Source organism: Archocentrus centrarchus, chromosome 8 (genome assembly GCF_007364275.1).
Source record: "Archocentrus centrarchus isolate MPI-CPG fArcCen1 chromosome 8, fArcCen1, whole genome shotgun sequence".
NCBI classification, from domain to species: Eukaryota; Metazoa; Chordata; class Actinopteri; order Cichliformes; family Cichlidae; genus Archocentrus; species Archocentrus centrarchus.
This window is the reverse complement of record NC_044353.1, coordinates 16847172-16864666: the sequence shown is the minus strand read 5'-3', so window position 1 is coordinate 16864666 and position 17495 is coordinate 16847172. Positions and strand designations below refer to the sequence as shown.

Below are 17495 nucleotides of genomic sequence, written 5' to 3'. Positions count from 1 at the left end.
TACTCATCTGGAGTTGGAAGGAAGCCAGACAAAAAGCTGCAAAAATTTCAGATGACAGGACTTGCAGATAACTGAAGTAATGACACTACCACTTGCACATTTACACTTGCATCCACACATACTTTTGGAGACTCATGCACATTTGCCACTCACCACACACACACACACGCACACACCTCTACTCTCCTGCGGTGACATTTGAAGGACAGGGGCCTGGAGGGAGAACAGGTTTTGAGAGGTTAGATGAGGTGGAGGGCTGGCTGGTTGAGGGTGTGAGGTAAACAACACCTCTGAGTTCAGCGTGCATGCCTAATGCGCTCTCTCGCGCTGACGGCTCCGCTGGGCAAGACTGCCGATGACAGGCTGTCTGGAGAAGTCTCCTACTCCTGCACCATCTCACTACCTCGGTCTCTCGCGCTGTCTGTTAGCTTTACTCTGTCCAGCTGTCCGTGTCGGGTGTGGACAGCTTTTGGTGCAGTCTCTGGCTTTGTCTTCCCTGCTTGACATAATCCAACCTCTTTCCTCCTGCTGTCATGCCACAAGCTTAATAATTAAAAAAAAAAACACACACACACAGGCATACAAATGAAGACTGAATGTATGTGATTTTACATAAAATGTAATATTTTATCATTTTATATTTGTGTGTTGGAGGAGAAACATTTTCTTTTTTCTGGTGACTGATTTTCAGTGGTCTCAAAGCAGCAGTTAAAAACATCCGGGGCATTCCCTTCACCTTTTTACAGCTTTATGAAATGCATACTAATGATATATTCATGGTCACTGGCAGCAATGCACACATGCAGATCAAAATACAAAGATATGTACAAATGTGAATTGTACACTCTTAAGGTGTGTTCAGACTGAAGGTGAAGCAAATTTTAGAGACGGACATGACTTTATACAATATAGAGTGTACAGGTGGACATGGGTTTGATAAAGGCAGCGTGGACGGGGGGAGCAAAAACACATTTGAAAAGATGTGCGCTTTTTCTGAGTCTTTGCACTCATAAATATACAAGAAGACAAGGAGGGGGGAAAAAAAAGGTCTCAGAGCAAACGGCAGAAACATCTTGGTAGGTTTTGAAAGTAAGTCTAAGTGAGAGTTGTAGCACACACGTAGTGTATGAAGGCACACTCTACTCATGCACAAATTTGGTGCGTTGTTAGCTTGTTGTGTCTAATTTCCGATGCCTGTAGTGTGTAAACCCACAGTGCACAAAACACTCAAGCCGTCAAACCTGTGCGAATAAAGCAAGGCGAAAATTTGCTTTGCTTTCTGTCTGAGCACAACTTTACAGCTATCTTTAAAATTTAACTAGTGGTTTTTACCCCCCGACCTGAGTTTGTTAGCCTCATTTACTCATATTATCCAATTGGAGCCCATCTCCCTACTGACTGGTTTTAGAGAGGGCAGAGGTGACCTGTTGGAAGTTGAGACGAGCAGAAGCGAAAACAGACAGTAATGAGTACTGTTGTGTTCTGAGGAGATAAAAATCACATTGACATCATTTACTCAGGGCATACACATAGAACATTTATTGCTGTGAAGTCAGGCTTTAACCTTTGATGCCATATTCAGTGACACAAGGATTTGTCTCAGAAAGATAGGAGGATATATCTTTGATGCTAAAACAGCCCTTGGTTGCTTCGTGTTTTCCCTCTTCGACCTTTAACTCCAGGTACCCTCAGTGACAAACAGGACACTTCAGGAAAAGGCAAACACTTCACCTGAAGTTACAAACGCACATGCGCATGCACTCCCTCACACAGACGCACACACACGCACGCGCGCACACACAAATGCCTCACTTAATACCCAACACCATGTGCTAAAACATAGTCATCAAAGTGATTTTGCATGATTAAAAAAGGTCAAACCCTCAGATTTTCTCACATCACCTCATTCCTCTTGAGAAATGAAAAAAAAAATAAGGTAATGATCGAAACACCAGGGATACAACAGTCTACCTCTGGAAATCAGGCTTAAAGATGAGCGTCTCCTTTTCGGATGGAGTAGTTAATCAAGTGGTGGAAGCCAAAATAAGTTTCCATTAAAAGACGCAAAGTCTTGTTCCGCTGTTACAGTTTCAGCTTTTCATATCAAACCATGGTGTGTTGAAAGGGCTGCTACAACATACTGTATGTGTGAAGAGATGGGGAAAAAAGAGAAGATGAGTGCATCGCGGTGTCATTTCAAGAATAAGCATACTGTATTGCAATCCCAGAATCATGCTTAAGGGACACAAATGTGCCCATAATCGATATGTTATGGTGTAACGCTCAAATTAAAGCTTTCATAGAGATGGTGCACGCTGTTTGTGGTTTTTAGCATAGGAGACTAAAAGCAAACAAAGTTCCCTGGTGTGCAGGAAATGTCTTTGAGCTAGAGAGTCCCCATGTGGTGAGTGAGTATGGCTGGTCCCACCTCTGGTTGTCCTCTGAGACTCCAACATCTGGAAAATAAAATCACGAGGAACCAGTGTTCCCAAAGAGAAATGTGCTGGAGGGAACAATCACTTCAGCGCACAAAGTTTGTTTGAAATTTTTTGCTTCGTTGTTTTATACACTGTCCACACCTTAGAAAAAATGTTAGAAAACTGGAAGCCACTGGCAGACAAAAAAAAGTCCTAGACAACAAAGTCAAAGACACTGCATGGGTTAAATTAAATAGGGACAAATTAACGGCAACACTTGCACGTGCCTATTCTCTTTTCTACAAAAATAGTGGAATAGAAATCACATGGTTATCACCCAACATTGACATCTCAATACACTTCTTTATATAGTTAAAAATCGTGGTTAAATGCAAACCCATCATGCAGTCAAGGTCAACACTTGAGTTTTTTTGTCCATTCGCTTTAAATCCTTAAACATAGTGAGAGGAAGTGGTGCCAAAAGGTGTGTGCTTTAAGTCTCACTTGAGTGAGGGAGCTGCACATTTTCAGTGCAAGAAAAGCCGCCCCATGCACACAATGCGTGCGTCTTCTGACCGGGTTTGTGAATCTCCATCCAACCTAGCTCTCCGTTATGCTATATTTCTTCATGTTCATGAGTGAGAAATGCTGGCAATAGAAAGGAAAATAACCAATTTCACGAATCACGCCATGCACAGTTATACCTCCATAGTCAGTTAATTTATTTTCATTTTCCGGTGCCACCGAAGACCGAGTTGACAGACAGCACAAAACTTTCCTCGGTTGATACCTCTCTCCCTCGTTTCAAAAACACAGAGGTACGGTGCAGTGGTGAGAATGATTTAATTCATGCCTTGGATACCTGAGGCAGTGCTCTCACACACAAACGTGAGCAAACATTCCTGAACTTTCCTCCACCCTCGTATTTTACTCTGATCTCAGCAGAAGCTCCTGTGCCAGAGTGAGTAAGACCTGTTGTTTCCGTCTGCCAGAACAGATGGACATTAGATCCGGTTTCTGCTTTTCCAGCCAAACAAATGACCTGCCTTCTCCTTTCCCAGTCTTCCTTCCGCCTTCATATATTCCGCCATCACAAAGCCACCGCCCACGTACTTGCCACACTGCCTCTGAGACATAAGAGAATCAAAACATCCTCTGTTGGCATGGATAGCTATTTCTCGTTTGGGTACTTCTATTTTTGGATTTTCAACCTCGGTGAACCTTTCACAGAGAAAGGAAATTACAGTCGAGCAACATCAAGACTCTTTGTTGTGTCTTTGAGTTCAAACCCTTTTGTATCTCCTCCTGGGTTTCCCACGTGAACAGGAGCTTCCGTGGCCTCCTCTGCTGGTACAGCCCCAAGTGGGTTGGAGAACCTGCCTTCAGATCTTGGGCCTTAAAAGGCCACTTCCACACTAACAGACCATAAGCAAGACCACTCCCCTAGATAACACAAAATAGGATATGGGCTTGTCACAAATGTATAGAAATGGGTTGAGGGGGCAAGATGAGGGTTTGGTTTTGGAATCATGTGTCATCAAACCTCTCTCTCACTGATGAGGCAGAGAGAGTGAGAGGGATAGCAATGGGTTCAGATCCAAGGAATGGAGAGACAAAGAAAAAGTAAACATTAGGTTTCATCTGTTTTTTCGACAAGGCCCTACTGTTGTTTGGCTTGAGCTCTTCCCCTTCATTCCTTGGTCTCCATCGCCTATTTCCCCTCTTCCTTCTCCTCTTCTTGTATCCACCCCAGTCCATGGGTTGGCCAAGAAGCCCTGGGGGTCCATAAGTTCCAGACCCATAATCTCTCTGCGACCCTCCCTGCTCCTGGAAGACAGCAGAATCCCCCCTTGGTCCAGGCTGCCTGTGCTGTTGCACTTCTTTACTGCTCCTCCTGGGTAAACCAGGGAGCTGGGTGACAGCAGTGATGTCAGCGACAAGCTGCTCAGTGCCTCTGACAAGTGTTCACTGTTGCCCGCTTGACTGGAGCCACAACCACCAATAGACGATCCAATCCCTATGCCCAGGTCCTCATCTGAAGGGTCGATTGAGTCATCACGGGTGTAGCCTGGGCTGGTGCTCCCACGCCCGCTGCTTTGGCTCCGCTGGTGACCCCTGGTGGCCAGAAGGGTTAGACCCGATGATGGACTCGGTCGTGGTCTCAGTGTCTGGACTGGAGAAGAAATGGAGGTGGCGTCTTCAGGCAGAGGGAGAGGACACATAAGTGGCAATGGAGCTGACGACAATGGAAAGTCTAAATTCTGAGGGGGAGACACACTGAAGCTCAGTCCTTCTTCCAAGGTGGTCTGAAGGCTGCCTTCAGAGCTGCCTGTAGCAAGGGATGAATCACTGTGGGAGGGGTACTGAAGAGAAAAGAGACAGAGTGGAGAAAGATAATGAGTTCATCAATCCAACTCTCTTTTTCATTAAGGCCTGTAACAATACTGATTACAAGCCTGCTTTCATTACATTTACTTCATCAGCATTTGTTGTTAGCGAATACTGAAATACATCTCAATAAAACCTCGCAACTGTCTTTTTATGTTTCCACATCAAATATCATCCAACTTACCGTAATCTGCCTGGTCCCTCTTCCCCTCTTACCTGCGTGCAGAGCTTCTTTCTATGAGCTCCAGGCGAGCGGAACGAAGCCCAGGAGGCTCGGGAGGCCAGCCTAAGGCCCCTTGACAAACGTAGGCTTCTACTGCGGGGAGGTACTGGGATGGCTGCTTAAGAGACCAGTAGAGGAGGTTACTCGTAGGTTGTCCCAACCAGATTTTGTTGTACGGTTTAATAGACAGATTTTGCATGTGTGATGATGAATGAATATGTAGTTTGGGCCTGCGTATGCTCAATATGATGCCATCAGATGTCAAAACAAACTTTTATAAAATAAATAATATTAGGAATACTGGAATCCAGCTGTGCATGTGTACATGTTGAGCAAATCATATTGTAGAGGTCAATTTCTTCCATAGAGTCCCTTCTCCTCACTGTTTAGAAGTTTGAGACCTAGTGTATGTGGACTTTTTTCTTTAAATACTGCTATGTAAATACTTGAATTGAATTAATCATTTTATTCTTTGATTGCTTAAATGTTGTTTAACCAAATTATACAGTATTTTGTTGAGAATGTCATTGAAGATTATACACATACATAGTAACAAAGAAATCACACTAGGCTTTAACTTATGTGTTTGTACATATATTAGTCATGAAAACCAGTAAAACCAGTGTGCTCACACAACAACAACAAAAACCTTGTGGTGGATTTACTCACCGGGACTGCACTGAGGTGAACACACATGCGGTTGGTGTATTTGCATTTCCATCTCCTGTAGTACAATCTCCATCTCAATGCCTGTGCTGAGGGCCCTGCATGGCTGGCTCTGCACCACAGTCTGGATCTGGTGGCCTCCTTCGAGACTTCCTCCACCTTCAACCTCCTCAGAGCTGCTTGGAGAGTCACTGCTGCACTTTACCTTTAAGAGAAAAGATTATCTGACATTGAAGAAAAAGCTAAAAAAGGAAAAACATCCCGAATAGATTAATGAAGAAAGTTGCTGCATTTTCCTACATGTATAAATAAGGCACATAGGCTCAATTTGTACTGCAAACTGCTGCGACCTGTGTTGCAAAAGCTTATATGATTAAGGTGATCGTTAACATAAAATTTGCCTTAAACACTCATTTAATCTCCAAGGGAATAATTAATTCAGAATTCATTTGATATATTTTAAATTGATGGTTCCTAGTTTTTACCAAGTCTTACTGAAAAAAAAAAACAGCCCCTCAGGTGCTGCGCAGATATTAGACATGGCCCCTGATTCAATTAATCCTTCTGGCTTTTTATTGCAGTGCTATTGTAAGTGTGAGCACGAGCTGTTAATTGTTGTGTCAATCCCATAGTTTATGACTTAAAATGTTTTAGGTTTGAAATTTGTGAGTGTTTGTGAAATGGCCTCGATAACTCGAAGTGAGAAGCAGGAGGGAGATGAAGGTGAGCGTTTGAAAATAAGCGTGTACGCGTGTGAGAGTTAGTGTGCAAAAATGCTTTTGTGCTTTCATTAGTGTATTGTACCTCTGAGTCATTCAACCCGAGCCTCTGAACAGCCCCATTTCAAGGGCTACAAATCTCAAACAGCATTAGCAAGCATTCACGTATACCCGTGCACACACACACACACACACACACACACACACACACACATACACATGCACACACACAGTGTTCTTATCACCATCTTAATTATTAGTATCCCTAACCCTAACATTAAACCAGGTTTTAAGCAAAAATGGTGAGATTTATATTGTAAGGGCTTGCTTTGGGTGCTCCAGAAGGGAGGTGACTTCCCTCAGTGTGACTGTGTAAAACAGATTTATTTATTTATTTAACACCGTATTTCTTTTAATCAAACAGCGCTGGGCAAATTAAAACCCTAACCTTACATCCTTTCTCACCTTCTGTCGTTCCCTCTTTCTCTTTCTTTTCTCATCTCCTTTCCTCTCCTCTAATGAGCAGTGGTTCACAGCCATGCTTGGCGATGGCAGGCTTATCTAGCTCTCCAGAACCAAGGAGCATTACCCCATTACAGAGGAGGATATCTAGGTAGGGCGGATGATAAGGGATGGAGATAGTGGGGCTAGGGGGAGGTGCAGAGCAGGTGTGCAATTACCAGAGGAGTAACACTGTGAAAGGAGAAGCATAAAAGATAAAGTCTAAAGGGGGGAGAGTGGGTTCAAGAAACGCAGGCATGAAGAGCCACCAGGAATAGCGACCGGGGAGAGCTTGGTGGAAAGATTTATTCATGTGAGGGTCTGTCGAGGATAGAGACTGTGGGTTCTTCAAAGACAAGATAGTTACCCTGATACATGGAGAGAAAGCGATAAAGGCATCTTTGGAACCTAAAGGTTTATATCTGCAAATCGCAAGAGAGCCTACAGCGTAGCCATGAAAACGATTTTATGAGAGTCATTTGTTTTGTGCTTCCTGGAAGTAATAATAAAAAAAATCTCCTGTGGGGTTCGAACAAAGTGCTGGTAAACTGCTGTATGTAAGTCAAGTATAAAACAATCAGGAAACCTACAGGCTATTATCCAATGACCAGTACCACATGTGGTACCCGGTGGAACTTGTGATGCAGTCTGTGCAGTAATCATCCTCTTTTTTTTCTATTCGCACAAAGTGTTTTACTCACATGAAACCGATCTCTGGCTTAAAATTCTGCTAGAGATGACAACCACGTGTGCAGCATAGCAAAATTATAATAATAGTAATATCCTCATAGTGACATTAAAGCAGACGCTTACTCCCTGCACCTTTGTTACTCAGAGCTGTGTAGAGACAGCTTAATGTTGTAAATCAAAGCTGGTGTACAAAACCTTAGTACCTCTAAAAAGGCAGGATTACTAAATCTACCTAATGTGAAAAAACCCCCCAAAAAACCAACCCTCATACACTTTCAGTTTGGCTGCACTGAAAATTAGTCCTATATAGCTGTATATAAATACATTCCACATTAAGAGCGTAGATCTTTATTCGCCCTTTCCTCTTCACTCTGTTTATACCCACCTCGCCTTCTTGTGCCAGCAGCTGGTAGGCAGTATGCTCATCTAGGCTGAGGTCATCCGGCAGGGCAGGGGACGAGGACTTGTCTGAGAGTTGCTCTGACTTCAGGGAAGCCTGTTCAATCTCTGCCATTCTGATCTGCTGGAAAGAATTTACTTCAGTTATTCGTGTCTTTGAAAGACTGGGAACAGGAACGGTAGCTACTTGTGTGCTCAGTAAAATTATAGGTTATGTTTAGTGTTAGGTTCATAGCAACCAGCCATGATTTCAGTGTCTTACATTTTGGTGTATAAAGAAATGAAACTTTTAAAAGGTTTAGTTTATTTTGAGAATATTTTGCATGGTTTTGTTTGTTTGTTTGTTTGTTAAAAGGCCGACATGAGCTACACAGACAAGATCGATAAAACCTCCACCAAGCTGGTTCACCAGATGCTGACAATTCAAAGTTGCCAAAATGCCGTGGCACCTGTCTGTAAAGAGAGCAGGATGAGAGATTTCAAGAAGCAGTAACATTATCATCATCAACTGAACAATTGTTTTCCAGTGGAATAAATATACGTAAATAAGGAGGCTGGATGGGAAGCTGGATGAGGTGGGTATCCATGCAATGTTTTTGTGTGAGTGCCAGCACCTGCGCTATCTTCATGTTTATGCAAGAGAGAGAGAGAAGGTGTTTATTTTTCCTATTGAGTGTGGTGATGTAAAAAATCTTGTTGTACGGTACGTGCTTGCCATATCTGTACAGCAATCCTAAAGAGACAACATTACCAAGCACACTGTTGTCACTCAGATGTGGCAATAGTGTTACTTTCTCCTTTCTCTGTTGCGACACCAGCTCCAGCTAGGTTCATTTCGTTAGAGCTGCAGGTAACTTGGTCCACAAGGCTGTTGAATTGCTTTTAAATTATCAGCCTCACATGAGCTTCAAGGTTCCCTGCTGGCACTCTTCGCTTCCTCTGCTCTTGTAGTACTTTTTTGTGCACAGTTTCAAAACATACTGCAAACCATAAACTGGAGTGGAATTTCAGTGTTCTGGAGATGCAACGCTCAGGCAGTGTTTCTTTAAAGAAACAGAGCAATGAATAGCCAGAGAAGAGGGAATTAAAAGGGGAACTTAAAAAGGGCCAAGTGAAATCCAATGAAGTGAGGCCGGCTAGCGATACATTAACACATGCCGATAGGCGAGAAAGACAAAGAGTTTCATAAAGAAAGATTCATGGCTAATATGAGGCAGTAAATTACCATTGCCCATGCCCCTAAGGAGAGAGTGAGCAAGAAAGTGAGAGAAAGAGATAAAGAGATGGGATGAGGCAAGGCGAGGAATCAAGGCAGAAGCACAGCAACCCAACTCATTAATTTAAAGGAGCACTCTCTGTTTTGCCTCCATATATTGCTCCTCACTTGTGCTACAATATGAGAGCACCATATCTGTGACTTTCTCTGCATCTCAGAGGTAAGGCTGTAAATAGCTTTGGAAAAGGTCCCTGCAAGTCATCAGCTGGTTTATTTATCGACAGGTAAAGGAAACTTTCTTTTCCTGTATTCTTGGCTGTGCCTCCAGAGGTAACAAAAAAAGCACAATAGGTACAGGAAGAGTTGCTACACCAGTGCTTCCAAGGTAACTGGAGAAATATTGAAGGCTTCACTAACAAGATAGGGGACTCAGGCAAGGAACCCAATTGAAGGTGTCCACTGCAGCCTTAGAGCAGTGAAGCAAGGTATTGTTCCATTCAATGCTGCTGAGGGGGGGATGAGAGGAGAAGATTCTGCGACTCCAGAGAAAATAAGCATGATTAATATCTCATGGCTACATTGCATGAATCTCACTGGTCACAACATAGTAAATCTATGGAATATCATACCAGTCCACCAGTAGCCACACACTTGCACAAACAGGCACAGCTCCTGCTCGTTTAGATTGCTGTCTGCTTAGCTTTTACTGATTTGTATTTCTGAAATATGTCAACAAATGATCATTTACCAGAGTCTATTCACTCTATCATCACAGTACAGTTATCACTTAACTTCATACAAACTGCAGCAAGCAGAAAGAAATCTTTTATATTAATTCAGCACAAATTCTCCTTGGTGTATAGTTTTTCTAGGTACCAATAGGTGTTGTTCCAAACATCTTGGAGAGCTCACCACTGCCGTCTGTTTAGACACATATTTATAGACTATTCCCATGATGCTGAGATCAGAGCTCTATGGCAACCATAGCATCTGGTGCCGAACTCTTGTGCTTCCTAAATATATAGTCCCTACATATATGTATCATAAATGTAATGACTGTACGACGGTCTCATACTCCAAAATGAATTTGTGGCATTACACATAGCACTGCATAAAGAGAGATGAGAAATAAGAATTTATACATATGTAAGGTGGGATCAAAAGCTTTAGGCCTGCCCTTGATAAGCACAATCTCAAGGTGGTCTCCCTGTGCACCTCTGGACCGCTAACAGTGCTTCTGCTACATTTGAACTGTCCCAAGTTCTGACCTCTTGCATTTAGTCATTTGCAATTCCACCATTGGCCTTTCACAATGAGCTACACTTACTTACACAATGAGTAATCATCAACCTTTTTCACTAAGTGACCCTGCCTTCATGTTGAGGATCAGTACTGGTGATAACTGCCAGGCTCATACACCATGCAGAAATTGTCAGTATAAGAACCAACGGTGTAGAAGCAGTAATACAGTGCATCAGGTGAGGAATCCTGCAACTTCCTCCTCTTATCCCAAAATGAAACCAAAGATGAAGGGTCACTATTTTGATAGAGAAGAAGAGATCCAGATGATGCAGATATGTAAGCGCAAGTGCTCACAGCAGATGGTCTTGTAAAAAGAAATGAAGTAGTCCACGGGTCCACTAGCAGATGGCCCTGAAGGAGCCTGTGGCCTAAATTAAATCAGGTAAGGTTTCTAGTTTTTATGAGTAAAGGCACAAAAGTTCTTAATAATTTCCAGAACTTTTACAAAACTACATCATTTTGCCCAACCACAGTCACCTCAAGGCACTTTATATTGTAAGGTAAAGACCCTACAATACTTCAAAACGACCCCCTGTGAGCAAGCATTTGGTGACAGTGGGAAGGAAAAACTCCCTCTTAACAGGAAGAAACTTCCAGCCTCCAACCTCTAGCTGAGATGCATATATTATCACATTGTGAAATAACATTATGTGTAGTTTCAACTTTGAATTGCCTTTTATAGCAGCATTTTCCAGTGGTTTGATTCATTTTCTTTAGTTCCAAAAGTAGCTTCAGTGAAAATTATATTAAGGAGCTTTCATATAGTCTTGAGTAGTGGTCTTTTATATTTGCAACCAAATTAATAGCAAAGACCTACTCTGCTCCACTGAACTGTTCCCTGCAGACCAAACTGCAGTCACTCTCATGCTGTGGATCATCCCTGGTGCTTATTAGGCAGTTGCTTGATGAAAATTTCCAGTGTCATACACACTGCACCCAGGTGTCCCGCTGTGCCTTGCTGTTTGCTCAAACAGCAAGACACAGTACAGTACATTGCACAGTACTCTCAGCAGTGAAAGACTCAACCCTTGTACCCACCCATGCTAGCTCTCTCTCTCACATACACACACAAAAAACACCCAATTTGCAAGTCTCATGTTGAAAGGACGTAGCAAATTAAAGGAGATCAGCACCAGATCAGAGAGAGTAAATCTGAACTAGACAAAGAGATTGCCAGAGGAGAGCAGGTACTGAAGGAAAAGAGGAAAGCATATAAAAGAGCGAGGAAAGATTGATGGTTTGACAGCATCTGCAGACAGGCAGAAAGCAGGGCTGACAGATGAGGAGGTGTAGAGCCCAGTTATTGCTTCTTCTGCGATGACCTGCTGCACTTTGTCATTGTGATAGACAACACTGACACAGGACAGTATGTTTGCGGGTGTGTGGATCTCCTGTTTACAAAACGCCCCCAAAATACAAGAACAAATAAAGGAGGTTGTTGGTGGGTGCCCGCATGCATACATCAGTATGAATGGGTGCTTGTGTGCACGCATGCAGTGGGTCTCATTGAGTCACATTACTGCACATATGGAAAGTTGCTCTAATCTTATGCTGCTGAGTTTCATTAAGGGCTTTAATTTTCTGTTATGCTGCAACATAATAGCACATGGAGCAGCTGACGCGCTTTATAAAGCATGAACTTTGACAGCACTTTCCATTCAGACTGCTTCGTGTGATTAATGAAGCCCCGTGTATATCCCCGAAAGTACGTGCAACAAATGCGTGTTCTTGCGTACCTCCCTACGTGCTTCCAATCTATTTAAGAGACCATTGTTTTGTTTTAGTGCATGTATTTCTTTGTGCATGAATTGGTGCATCTGGTATAGGAGTGTGTGCATTCAGGGGATTCTGTGTTTTACAAGGTAATCCCAACTTTTTTGTTTGATGCAGCCAAAAATTTGATTTTCCAGACTACACAAGCCCCCGCTCGCTACTCAGTGAAACCCCAAAATCAACATTAGCAAATGCTGTTAGCTGTATATGTATGTGCATTTACACAGATACAAAGAAAAGTAGATGTTTTCAGGATTAAATTACTACCTCAACACTTACTTGGAGCTAATGTTGCAATTTTTTTTTTTCTATCCAAAACCTGGAGGCATTTTTATAAAGCATCTCAGAGCAAAGAATTAAATGTCTCAGGACGATGTTTGGTTTTTCCCTTCAGAGTGCAGGTGTAAAAGTATTTTATTTATAGACTAGTCTTTTCCCTAACAGGACTGAGGAGAGCTGCTGTAATCTGGCATGCCCAACATACAGGTTTGTACAAGAATGTTCCACTGCGAGGAAATCAACATCTTAAAATAAATTTGAAATAGCAGCTTTAACCACAATATTCTCAATCTCTCATTTCTGCCAATGCATATGTCCATTTTTCCACTTTCAGAGCCTGTCTGCGCCTTCCGCTAAACACAATAATAAAAGAAGACTTGGTAAGCCTGGTTTTGCCAATGCAAAGTTAAAGATATTACAGACACTCTGGCTACTGTGTGCTCCCTCCCACTCCCTGAATGCAGCTGTCAACCCAGAGAACTGCAGCTACAGTGAACAAGGAGGACTGAAGATTCACCTGCAGCTCGCTTGAAGGGAAAGTAAAATGTTTTCCCAGAAAGTCACTAGATTTGTTGGAAGCTCAATGTGAAATAGCATTGCTAATGGGGTCATTAAAGTGTCGAAACCTTGCTAAATTGGCAACACGAGTAGCTTATTTACAGCCTTAATGTGATGTGGGAGTTTTTTTAGTACTAGTAAATTATTCAGTGTGATTAATAGGAGTGATTCTCAGATGTTTGTCCTGTAAACCTGAGCCCATCACAAACAATTTGTTGATTGAACTCCAAAACACGTCACATCAACGAAATATTTGACTGAAAAATCAATACTTCAGTTTTTGCTTGTAAATGTGACCACATTTGAGACGATGTTACTATCTGGTAACGCTGCCCTCCTCAGGTCCCGTGTGTGTGCCGCAGACATGCTTGTATTCATGTGTGTTTAGGGTTGTACCTCTTGTGGTTGGCCCTTGCAGTCTTTGCAGATGGGCTGAGGAGAGGAGTAGTGGTGGAAGACAGAACCGGAGAGGTTGTCGATCATCAGCATCTCCCCCTCTAAGGTATCCTTGATCAGGAGAGATACACTGTCCAACCACTGGCTCTCCTGGAACACATACGCACACGCACACGCGCGCACATACACACACACGGACACATACGCAGGGGACGCGGGGGCGGCAGACCAGAATGCACGCAGGCGCAAACATGTGCACATGCGGACATGCGAGGACAAAGAAACACGCAGGGAAATGCATACACCATCGAAAGGGTTATAAAAGTGCCCGTGTGCACACGCTGGTATGCTTTTGCAGTTTTCTTATACTCTGTGCTCACACACAAATACACACTCATGTCACTCACGTGCACATTCACCCCCACGACAGTACATTTCACATTGCATACACCTTCCTTTCTGACATTCCTGCACTTAAATAAAAAAAAATAAAAAAATCCCTCACACACTGTCAGAGATTATGTACAAATAAATGAGAACAAGTCTTCCTCTCATATTCTGTTGGCCTTTAGGGCTAAACACTGTTCTCTTTTGGAAAAAAGAAAAAAAAAAAAGCCCCTCAATAATATAACTCCAAACCCTCATTAGCCAAGTAACACATAATTTTACTATCAAAGCCTTGAGCAGTGAGAGCGGTGCAATTACATTTGATATATCACCTCAATTAGGCTGTTCAATACCTTGTTGAAACAATTTAAGATTTAAGCATTTGCTTTGTGAGTTGGATATTATTAGGTTTAAAGCAATTTAGACTGAATCACTCAGGGCTTTTTCTGTGACTTAAATGATCCCTCCTTGCTTGAATCTCATCTGCCAGATTGGTTTTCCCAGAAACCAATCTGGTGGAAAAAGGAAACTACTGACAGAAAAAAAAAGAAAAAAGAAAAAAAGAAACTACTTTAAAAATGATGTCTGTGACTCGCAGCGGGGCGCCATATTTCACAATGAATTGGATGCATTGTGCTTGTAGCACATTCTTAACAGCCAAAATAACTGTATTACATCAGCAGATGTATCCGAAAAGATGCTGTGAAACAGGGTCACTCCTCTTCAATCCCCACGCAAGCCTACTTTCATAACACGTTTCTACAACGCTGCATATGCCTATACTTAGACCTGTTATGCAAACACACATTTCTGACTCATGTGGTTATATTACAATCACTCATGGTTCATGTTCTGAAAATGAGTGGGCTAGCAATTCAAAAGACAGGTTACTGTACTCCCAGCAATATAAATATACCTAAATCATGCTGGTTTATGAAACTAGAGTTGCACTGCCGCATTTTGGCACAAAGACAAACTGACTCTGCTACAACCAGCTTAGTGTATGCATGTGTAAAAAAAAAAACACACTCTTCTCTGTTTCTCCCTCACTCGCTCTCTGACAGGCCTGAGGTAGTCCATTCTGTGTAGGTTGAGAGCTTAATATAAAAATAATGTTTGATTGACTGTGGTGGCCTATGTGGTGGCCTCCATTAATAACTGTATTAGTGGACAACAATAGGGCTCGTCTGCAGGGAACGGAAGCTGAGAGAGAGGGAGAGGAGAGAGAGAGCTGAAATTAATTACTGCCTCTATCTGACTGTCACTGGCTCGCCTATTATCTGTCCTCTCTCATGCCCGTACTCTCTCACTGTGCACGTGTCAACTTCCTGTAGTGGCTCCTTTAGTCCCTGTGCAGTGCATTACTGGGGTTTCATGATGCACATAAAAAAAGCACTTTTTCACTGTCTAATTTGGCACATTATAGATTGCATTAGTTGTAGCAAGAATCTTTTTAAAATCTCAAAGTAAAGCTGAGCAGTTTTGTAGATGAATACAAAATATTACAGCCATAGTTGTAATTCTAAAAATACAATACTGTGCAAAAATCTTGAGCCATCCGTCATCTTTTTATATTTTGGTAGGAAAATGGGAAATCCCCTGTGAATCAGATGCCTTCCAGGTGGTATTACATGGTGTATCGAGATCTGATGGTATGTTTCTGCATTCATAATTCCATCAATTTTGACAAGATCTCCAACAATCACTGGCTGAAATGCAGCCCTAAACCATGACAGAGCTTCCATTGTGCAGATAATTGCAGGCGCTCACTAATGGACCTCTCTTCTGACCTGACAATTTCTAAAAAAAAAAATTCAAATTTGAATTCATCTCTCCATAAGTCATAAATTCTTTTAATGTGGCATACCTCAGCCTTTTCTCCCTGTTTCCCTTCCTCAGGAATGGCTTCTTAACAGCCACCCTTCCACTGAGACCATTTCTGATGAGGCTTCAGCGAACAGTAGGTGGATCAGCTGAAGGGGCAGATCCATCTCTCAGGTCCTGTGTCAGGTCTTTGCTGCATTTTCAGATACTGTTCATCTACTGTAAAAAAAAATTTTTGAAGCCTGCCAATTCTGCTTGTCCGCTTTTTTGAGGACACGCTGCACCATGCTGAAATATCCCATGTTTTTAGCTCTTTGGGAATCACTTTGTTGGTACAAAAATACAATTTTACGTCCGTGTTATCTTTGTCAGCAAAAGACGTGGAAACAAATGATGTGTTTTTGTAGCAGACTGCTAGTAACAAAGTGCCTAAAGATACAATTTTCTTTGCTAAACTGTCTTTTATTGTAGACACAACACTGGTTCATCCCTTGAGTTAGGTGCGTTTTTATACTTGAATGATTCATTGTTCAGAGTTAAGTGGCTTAACAAACCAGCAACATTATTCAGGTACAAGGACTGGACTGAAAATGAGTGAAAAAGCAGCCAATGTCCAAAGACAAACTTTGAAAGACCCTCAGAAAGCTGGAGAACTGTTGATCAAAGCCACTTTGTAAATTACAAGAAAGTCTGTCTCCTTGGAAACAAAATATAAAGAAATGAGGGATGTCTCAAGATTTCCAAACAGCACTGTATAATAAAATCATTTATATTCATCGTAGGAGTAATATTACGGCAGCTTATGTCACAGTTTGTGATTACACACTTCTTCACGCGATCACTTGCACACAGACATTCAAACCGGTACACGCATACACACTCAAACCCCAGGACCTGTGCTCTGAAGATATTACATCGCTCCACCAGATCCCTTACTGCATAACTTGTGAGACAGACAACCAAAGAGAGCGAGAGAGAGAGAGACAGGATGCTGCCAGTTTATTCTCCCTGGTCTGCATTAAGTTCCTTCGTCAGCCAACACTGAACTAAAAATGGCTCCATGCAGCCAAGTTTAGCCCTACAAAGGTGAAATTCCTCATGGCAGCTGGTGAGTCATCTTTATGTGTGTGTTTCTGTGTGGAAATCTCAGGCTATCATTAGCGATTTCATAATGAAAGTGTTTGTCTCTGCTGACTGTGAGCAGAAATGAGGGACCCTCCACTCGCTTCTCACGCACACACACGCACACACGCACACAAGTGCGCAGATGTAGGCAGTGAAATTATGATTTCAAAAGCGTAACCTGTGCACATATGTATGCAAGCTCACATAGTCTCAAATGAGTATTGAAAGGTTAATAAAGCTTAAACAAAAAAAAAAGCTTCAGTTACTAAGTGATTAATATTTTTCCTCTCTCCTTGCTGACTACACTGGCTGCAATGACTACAATAAAGAAGGGGAAAACTTTAATACACAATATCTGCATGATATCACTTCAGTTGTTTAGTTTGATTTTTGGAAAGTGCCTTTAATTTCTTCCTAATGTCTTAACATTTCTATTATTCGGCTTATTCAAACAATTGCCTTTGTGCAACATTGCCACTAAGTCACTGCTAAGGGTCTCTTTCTTCCCTTCCCTTTATGCGCCTTTTCTGTTCCTCCCTACTATTTGTGTAAATGTTTAACCTTCCATGCCCTCGATTCCATCTCTCAAAATCTCTTAAAGAAAAAGAACAAAAGTTCTAACAAATTATACA

General features: G+C 42.1%; 1 protein-coding gene across 1 annotated transcript in view; it reads right to left on the bottom strand.

The window, feature by feature from the left end:
* Nucleotides 1-699: 699 nt before the first annotated feature.
* Nucleotides 700-17495, bottom strand: part of LOC115783911 (voltage-dependent T-type calcium channel subunit alpha-1I-like) — an 86447-nt gene continuing 69651 nt past the window's right edge. The window contains exons 31-35 of the mRNA XM_030734905.1: nt 13528-13677; nt 7990-8124; nt 5698-5899; nt 5022-5143; nt 700-4780 (exon numbers count right to left, since the gene is read on the bottom strand). Coding sequence (XP_030590765.1) covers nt 4055-4780; nt 5022-5143; nt 5698-5899; nt 7990-8124; nt 13528-13677 — 1335 coding nt within the window. The 3' untranslated portion in view covers nt 700-4054. The remainder of the gene's footprint in view (nt 4781-5021; nt 5144-5697; nt 5900-7989; nt 8125-13527; nt 13678-17495) is intronic.